General features: G+C 31.1%; 1 protein-coding gene across 1 annotated transcript in view; it reads right to left on the bottom strand.

The window, feature by feature from the left end:
• The window catches only part of LOC106460095 (inactive ubiquitin carboxyl-terminal hydrolase MINDY-4B-like), a 29914-nt gene that overhangs the window by 17215 nt on the left and 3667 nt on the right, over window positions 1–9032 (bottom strand). Inside the window, exons 2-5 of the mRNA XM_022387265.1 lie at window positions 4682–4801; window positions 3452–3558; window positions 1690–1861; window positions 977–1042 (exon numbers count right to left, since the gene is read on the bottom strand). Coding sequence (XP_022242973.1) covers window positions 977–1042; window positions 1690–1861; window positions 3452–3558; window positions 4682–4801 — 465 coding nt within the window. The remainder of the gene's footprint in view (window positions 1–976; window positions 1043–1689; window positions 1862–3451; window positions 3559–4681; window positions 4802–9032) is intronic.

Here is a 9032-nt window from a genome sequence, read left to right as displayed (position 1 = left end):
CTTTGCGCGAAATTCAAAACAAACAAACAAACTTCTCTACGTCATGTTAATACTTATTTTCTTAGGTAAATAAATTACCACTACTTCCAAATCTACCCATAATGCATGGCAAAACTTAGTTTTTAGCCGCGGCATAGTGGCTTATAGAATGGCTATGATTTTTTCAAATACAAACCTTATATTTGACCACGCCCAATGTCTGATAGATTAATTTATCCTAATTGTGCCTAAAATAATTTTAATTTGAAGGTAGGCTTGTAGAGATCTTAAGGACTAATAAAATAGAATCGGGTATACGCGCGCCCCACGCTTGGTATTGCTGGCGCTCAAAAATATAGCTAATAAAACGGAAAAAAAATGTATCATAGATTAATTTACTATAATATTGCCTAAAATAATTTCAAGTGCCGCGGCTATTGAAGATTCCCTCTTGGTTCATCTTGTGACTTTTAAGCGAGAATTTCTAACTCATAAACTTAAAGAACTCAGAACTTAAAGTAGTAACAGTTAATTTATACTTTCTTATTTCAATGAATATTGTGTGTGCTTAGCAGTTATGTAAATCCCAGTGGGTGCTAATTCAAAGATCACTTATATGCTAAAGGTGCTACCATCTGTCATCAATTATTTTAACTACATTCTTAAAACTTTTATATCTATGTAACAAACTACTAGTTTGAACCATAAATAATGTCATGAAACTTAAAACTGTCGTAGAACAATGATGAAAAAGAACTGCACAGTGACGTTATAGGCAACTAATATACGTAACACTTGTAAAAAATAAAGTTATAGGAAATTGTATTTGGAAACATAGATGAATCCATTTTCCTTCCGAAGCATCACGAATTTTCATAAGGCAGAATAACAGACATCTTAAGGTAAAAATTGAATTTTCTTATTTTTGTTTTTATAAAATAAAAAAACACCTCTGAGAGTAAATATATTATACGTAAATGAAAGAAAACCGACTTACAAGGTACTGATATTTAGAAAGACAGTTGATAACGTCTTCGTACTTTGTAAACTCAAACATTCTTAACTGAAAGAATAGAAAAGAGAAATGAATCAGAATATTTGGTAAAGCCGAAAGTAAGTTTGTCAAATATGTGCTTTAGTTATCATTTATTTAGTTATTAGTATGTTTGTTTTTTGTCGGCCACACGAGTGTATTTAATATTATCTTAGCACGTATATCTGTTTACTTTGTGACAAATGACGAAAATTCCTACTTCGTAGAGAATTATGAAGCTATATATGCATAAAAACAACAATTGATAAACGTGCATACAATGTAATTTTATCTGATTATCTTTATTTGTACACGCGCACCTTACTGCATTTACTCAAATGTTATACAAGTAATTACTCTCATGTAAGATAAATTGAGTTTAGGAAAAACACGAATTCTACCAGATATAAAAAAATCACCAAGTGCACCATTTTTATCCTTAGTAACGTAGTAATTCTTCAGATAATGATAATATCTAAAAGCTCTAACCTTTAAATTAGCGAGAAATTGAAAGCGTGTTATATTTTACTACATTTATGTCGAAGTTAATATAATTAAAGGTATAAGTTTATAGCAAATCATACGCAACGAAGCAAGAAAATACTTAGAATGTTTAAGAAACAAGTTTGAATCCTTGAGTTTGAGGATAGACATCTACGTTTTTTGACATTCCTTACCTTTTCTGTCACACCATCAGGTGTGTAATGGTTATCTTTCTGTACGTAGGTTTCATTTACTCGTAAACAGACCGTACATTTGGACTTTTCGACTCCTGCTTTCCAGACTATATCAGCCAAGGCAAATCGAAGTGCTTCTTTTTGTTTTTCCATGGACGGATGAAGAAGAACCCTAAAACAAACTCAGTTTGAGGAAATATAATAGAATTACTTAACGTGAAACTAAAGTACACATTATTGTTCCTTTGACGAATAAAAAAGAATCATAAAACAAACCTAGTTTGACGAAAGATACTATAATTACTTAGTGTAAAACTAGTGTGCATATTGTTATTCCTGAGGCAAGTAAAAAAACAAAGAACCCTAAAACAAACTCAGTTTGATGAAAGATTTTATAATTACTTAATGTGAAGCTAGAGTACACATTGAAAGTATTTTTGCACATCATTCTCGAAAGGCTTCAAAGCTGTTTTGGGAACAAAAACTTATACCTTCCTAAAAGTTTAAATAAATATGTTTTTATCGATCTTAATCAATCTTTAATATTAAATACTCATACGTAACTAAATATAACGATAATTAACAAATAAAACACTCCACAGTAATCATGGCTGTAGTTTCTCCCCATGATTACTGTTTAGTGTTTTATTTGTTTAATTATCGTTATATTTAGCAACTGTACTTTGAAAATGTATAAAGACTGATGTAAATTCATTTTATTCATACGTAACAGTACGTGCATTTCAACTAGTAATTTGAATATTTCTGTATAGGAAAACAATTTTTCTTTTCTTCAAAATGTAAAGTAAAGTAAAATGTATATGTATATATGTTTAACGTTTATTTTGTTTTAGGATTTGATGGCCGTAAAGGTTTGTTACTGTTATCATTACTTATGAAAAATTATGCTGTCAGACAAACCTGATTTTTCAGTGATTGATAGTTTAAAATGTTATATTTTAGAACATAAAAGTATAAAATTTCTATCTTTTATAACATAATTCTTGTGTTCAGTTAAACTGTATAAAAACAATTTAAAGTTGCTGACAAAGATCGTTACCAGAATTAATATTGGATATCCATTTTATTGTTGTTTTCAACGTTTTTAATGTTAAACTAAAATTCAAATACGTTTCTATGTTGTAAGCGACAGAAATCGCCATACGAGCTATACAATGGGAAAAATTTGAAATGTGAAATCGTGTCTTATTATACATTGTGAAGCAATGTATGAATCTTCTTTTTTTATCACATGTCTAGAACAGATCATTTGACATGTTCGTTATCTCTCTAAATTAAAGTTACTCATATATTGGCACCATGATCAACTTCATCTGTATTTATTGAAATTTTCTAAAATTACAGTTACTCAGATACTGACATCGTGTTCTGAAGTTCTCTAAAATTAAAGTTACTCACATACTAGCACCGAGGTCAGCCCCACATGTATTTTGTGAAGTTTTCTAAAATTAACTTCACTTGTGCGTTCCTAGGTTTTCTAAAATGACATTAACCCAGATAGTGACATCGTAATCAACTCCTGTATGTTCTAAAGTTCTCCGAAATTAAAGTTACTCGGATACTGGTGTCGAGGTCAACTCATCTGTATTATCTGAAGGTCTCTAAAATGACATTAAACCCAGATAGTGACATCGTGATCAACTCCACCTATATAGCTGAAAAACACATAGAAGTGAACATGGACAAACAACATTGAGCTGAACGTTAATAAAATATGTTTTTTGCCGTCTATACCAGGTACCTTTCATCAGCGGAAGCTTTACGAGTATTTTTCTTACTGACGTTTGGAAACAACAGATTCTTCAAAATATACGCTTGAACGCACATCAGGATCGGTTTGACACTGTTCTGAAACATATACCAAACGGACGAAAATTGTACACTTCAAAAACCAAGATACAAATACACATCGAGTACGTCTGTATTCTTAGTGCAATTCTGAAACATTTGTAAACGAAGTGTATAGGAAAAGGTATAATTAATCTAAAGATAATATATGTTATTAAGAATAGAATGTGACAAAAGTAGCGCCCCACATGTGAAAACGTATCAGGCACTTCAAAGTCAAAGGTGTGGAAATCTTAAGTTGAAAACAAGAAGCTCATAAATAAGACATTTTATATAGAATGGTACTTGCGTTAAGCTCAGTATGAAGTGCAGATTTAGCCACCACCAAATCACTTTACTAAAAAATATACGTTGCCAAATCGTTGATAACATAATGATGATTCTTTCACAAAACACAGAAAAATAACTATATTAGAGCTTGAGCATATTATAATACTATTTTCCATTTCGTCTGGGCCTGACGTGGCCTACTGGTTAGCTTGCCCGGACTTGAATCTGAGAATTTATGGTTCGCAGCTAGTTTTTGCAAAAACGCGCTCCGCACTTTAGGGTCGTCAGGAGGTCTTCGTGATTGTGTACAACATGGTTTTCAAAACAGTAATAAGTCATGAACAAGTATTTTTAGATTATTCATCGATATGTCGAGCTATGTCAGTTACGAAATTTCATACATTAAAATACAAATATATCCTAAATGAATTGCAATTTTTCATAACTAACTGAATCAAAATATTACACTTAATCATTACTCTTAAAAAACTATGAATAATTTTTAAAGGAACAGAATAAGCTTAAACAAAAACATTGTTTGTTTGTAATGTAAATTCATGGACGAAAAAAAAACGAATGGAATAAATATAAAATTACACCAGAACATCTCATTAATAATAATTAAAAAATACATGTGAATATCTCATTAATAATAATTAAAAAATACATGTGAATATCTCATTAATAATAATTAAAAATACATGTGAATATCTCATTAATATAATTAAAATATACATGTGAATATCTCATTAATAATAATTAAAATATACATGTGAATATCTCATTAATAATAATTAAACAATACACGTGAATAAGAATCAGTATAGAATTACACAAGTATATCTTTACCTACCTTAGAGGCTACAAGCCCGTAAGAAAAAACAGAATTTGGATCTCGAAAGTGGAATGAAGCTTTTAACCATTCGTGGCTTCCTACGTGTGTGCTGCTTCCAAATAATGTTTCTCGTAGACCCTGAGCCATAAAAGAACATTCGAACATGAAAACCTTCAGTATTAGATGGTACAAAAAACATAGTCAGATCAACTGTATCCATTCTAAATGGTAGTAAATACAATGGGTATTACTATTCTTTCTTGTAGTAAGTACAATGGATATCAGTATTCTATCTGGTTATAAATACAATGGATATAACTATTCTATCTGGTTGTAACTACAATGGATTTAATTATTCTGTCTGGTAGTAAGTACAATGAATATCAATATTCTATCTAAGTTGATTAGTTTCTTGCTGCAAAGTACTTTTAATGCCTTTTGAACATTGAAAAAAAACGATAAAAAATACCAGGAAAACAGATACGAAACATTAAAGTAATTTTTTAGACCGAAAAGTGTTTTAAAAGATCACCTAAAACTGGTAATGAATTTCGTGATATTTTATTAGGAGATTTTAGGAAGAAGAATACTCTAAAAACATTTTATCCTTAGCTTGAAGTCAATTAAAGTTATACAGTTATCACATTTTAGGAGCTGCATTAAGCCAAATGACAACTATAATTTGTAAACTCTCTTCCTTACGTCAATAAATAACTATAAGTATAAGGAAAAAAATTATCGCTAAATAAAAAAGCTATGTAGGGCTGGCTACTGAACTTGAAAAAAGGAATCAAAGAAGATAGAGATGGAAATGGACACATCATTTGATCTGGCCAATGATCACATAGCAGACTAAGCCATTTCGACTTTACATGGAGAATAAAATCCCTACATTACTGACTTCCAAACTTTGTCTATCGAAAGCTTGGTGTTTGAACAGAAGCTCAGCTTTCATCATCATACCTTTCCTTTAGTTAACTTTAGAATACTACTTTTATGACAATTGAAAATTCTTGTGCTATTGGTTCTGCCAGTGAGGAAGCCATTAATGTAGGGATTTAATTCTCCATGTAAAGTCGAGACAGCTTAGTCTGCTATGTGATCATTAGCTGATCAAGTGATATGTCTAATTCCATTCCTATCTTGTTTGGTTCCTTTTTCAAGTTTAGTAGCTAGTCTTACATAACGTTTTACTTAGCGATATTTTTTTCCTTATATTTCTTTGTTTACTTTCTTTACAAGATGACGTACGTGGGTTACTGTATCATAGACCGTATTCTAAAGCTTTATGAATTTTTAATAATATAATAGGTAGTCCAAGATCGTGAAGGCGGTTTTGCTCTATCCAATGATGATAAAAGTATAGTTACTGCTAGAACTAGGTAGGCGCTAGGTCTGTTGGAAAAAAGATGATGATAAACAAAAATAAAAAATCTCGGTTTTGGCTATTCGCCTGTTTTCGACTTTGGGACGCTCTGGATAGCTGAAAAGCGGCAAATACACCGGAGATAGAGCAACTAATCCAGGTAGGTATCAATATCTAGCTTATGATGATCTCTAGAGAATAAAATCCAGATGATTTTTGTATTGTTTTAATACGGGCGTCCGTGCCATCCCTATATAGAGGGTGCTAGTGCACTCTCCGATATTTCAACCTACGTAAGTTTACCTGTTGATGAGTAATGTAAAATTTCTAAAGTAATTATAATTTTTCAAAATCATATTCAAATAATTAATATAAAAATAAAATATTTAGTTTATTTATATTTGTTGTCTCATATGCTATTTTATTTCATTTTCTTTGTTTCCGTCAAGTGAAAGTCACGCAGAGAAATTTTTTGTTTGTTTACTTTGGCGCAAAGCTACACATTGGACTATTTGCTCTCAAAGTAGATCGAACTCGAAATTCTTAGAGTTATAAGCTAATACGATTACCACTGAGTCACCGTGGTACACACAAGGAGAATGAATTAATGAAAAATGTCAAAATGTATTTCTCTTTTACTTCATGAAATGTATTTGTCATTTGGTACAATTAATCTAATTCCGAATTGAAATGTTTCACCACCAGGATTCCTGTTTTTATATTATCATAACATACGATACTACTGAAATAGGTGTCCATATATTTCTGACTGATCACAAACGATGAGTAGTCAGTTGGCGTGAGAGTTGGAAACGTGTTTGATTACACAGAAAAGTGTAATTCATTGCAAAATAAGAGGTATGGAATAGTTGCTGAAATATCAGGAAAATCAACAAAGTTAAACACATTGTATAGATTTTTCACTTTCCGAATCACCAATTTTTGTTGAAAACCATGCAGTTTCAACGATATTTTAACCTGATAATATATTATTACTAAATTATTCGCAAAAAAGCTATTGTTGTGTCGCATGAAAAGTATTGTGTAAAATGCAAATGTTAAACTCAGCGACAAAAATATTCAGTTTTATTTTTTACAACTGTCGACACCTGACACTGAAGATTTATAAGGAAAGGAACTGATCTGATTTCAAAAAAAGTTTAATATTTCAGGATTTTCCTTTGTATTTTACACGTACTGTTCTAAAATAAAACTATTTTATCAGCGAGCGTACCACGAAAGCCCTCGGTTTCTAGGAAGCCTTCCTGCATAATGACCACTTCAATGCTTCCATCTAGATTTAAAAATACACCATTCAGAGCATTAAAGATGTTCAGCACTTCTGCAACCAAGAAAAGATTAGTTTCAAGGCACAATTTTATACATCTCAATATAACGGACGTGTTGAATCAGGTTTATCTGAAGTAAACTTTTCTGGTTGTTTTCATTACAGAAAAAAACACATGAAGCATGAATTATCACGACTTTAAGGCAATGATAAATATGATAATTATAAAGGATAACTGTATATACATACATAATTTTCGTTTTTGACAAGATTATTCAGGGATGACTGTTTTCTTCTTCTTCTAGGATCCTGCTGTACTTTTAACCAATCGTACAGTATCCAGTGTATGGATATCCAGTGTATCATATCATATCCAGTGCTAGAGAGTATCATTTTATTTCCTTAAAAACAACTTTAAGACACTACCAATTCATCGAATTAATGAACAGGTCGAAAATTTTGCTAGGAGTTTTTTTTTATCGCAAAGTTACAGAATTGGTTATCTGAGCTATATCCATCACGGGGAATCGAACTTTGGATTTTAGCATTGTAAGTCATTAAGATTTTCCCTGAACCACTGAGTGACATTTTTCTTAGAAAGATATTATAATAATAAATAACTTATGAAGGTTCATGACATTGCCAACATTTCAAATAATGCTTATGCTACACACAAAATTTTAAGAATCTATTAAAATATAGAAATATTATATAATATTATTTGCATTAGTAATAGTTTTCCAAGATTAACTAATAACCAAAATATTTCTGTATAAGGTAAACACGCTAAGTTAAGAATAAAGATAAGTTGTTAATGTATACAATTGTGGTATTCACGAAAGACGTCAATTTCCAGACAAGTATTCTGCTATAATTTCAATTTTTGTTTGTTTTAGTTTCTAAGAAGTTTGTTTCTTAAAATAAAAACATTTAAATCTTATCGTCTGCTATTTTATCATTATCTGAGAAAGTATTCATGAATGCATTCTTATGTATTCGTATTTGTATTCGATTCCTGATCTCCAGTATTCGCCCCATCCCTGGGGTATACATACTATTTTTTCTTTTTAAAATTTGAATAAATATTCTGTTTATTTGTTTAAAACGCATACAGCTTAGTTACTTATAAACTACAAAGAACACTCAGTTTCATTATTTCTATCACACAATCTTCGAAGCTTTCCTGGGTAAACTTCTGCTCAAATAATTACATTTCAATACTTTTATTTTTTCAGATGCAATAACAAAGTTTTAGAATAAAAATATGTTTTTAAAGGAGTCTTATAGATATTATAACTGTCCAGTGTTTTTTTATGAATATGGTCTCTCAAATGTCTTTTCAGTGAGGCGGTAGGGATCAAGTCTGAGGGTTTTGCCTCCGATGCAAAGCAAACGCTCAACGGGGACAGAGGATGCTGGAATACTCAGATAGCGTTTGGCTAGTAGAGATAGGGTAGGAAAGCTTTCTTCATGGATCTTCCAATAATCTAGATGGTTGCTTTGTTCAGGAATGCAAGAACCATCGAGGTAGGTGTTGATCTCTGTATCCTCTGAAGATGAGGTGGCTGGTTTCTTGATGGCAGCAAAGAAACTAAAGAGCTTACTTCTTTTCAGTACTCTTTTGGTTCCATGGTTGTAGGATTATTTGTTGAGGAAATTTTATTGACTTCTTCCTGTAGGAGCATTCGAGTGGATTCATAGACTACAGGTCTAGT

The sequence above is a fragment of the Limulus polyphemus genome, unplaced genomic scaffold, assembly GCF_000517525.1.
Source record: "Limulus polyphemus unplaced genomic scaffold, Limulus_polyphemus-2.1.2 Scaffold32, whole genome shotgun sequence".
In the NCBI taxonomy this organism is placed as follows: Eukaryota; Metazoa; Arthropoda; class Merostomata; order Xiphosura; family Limulidae; genus Limulus; species Limulus polyphemus.
This window is presented reverse-complemented; position numbering and strand designations above follow the sequence as displayed.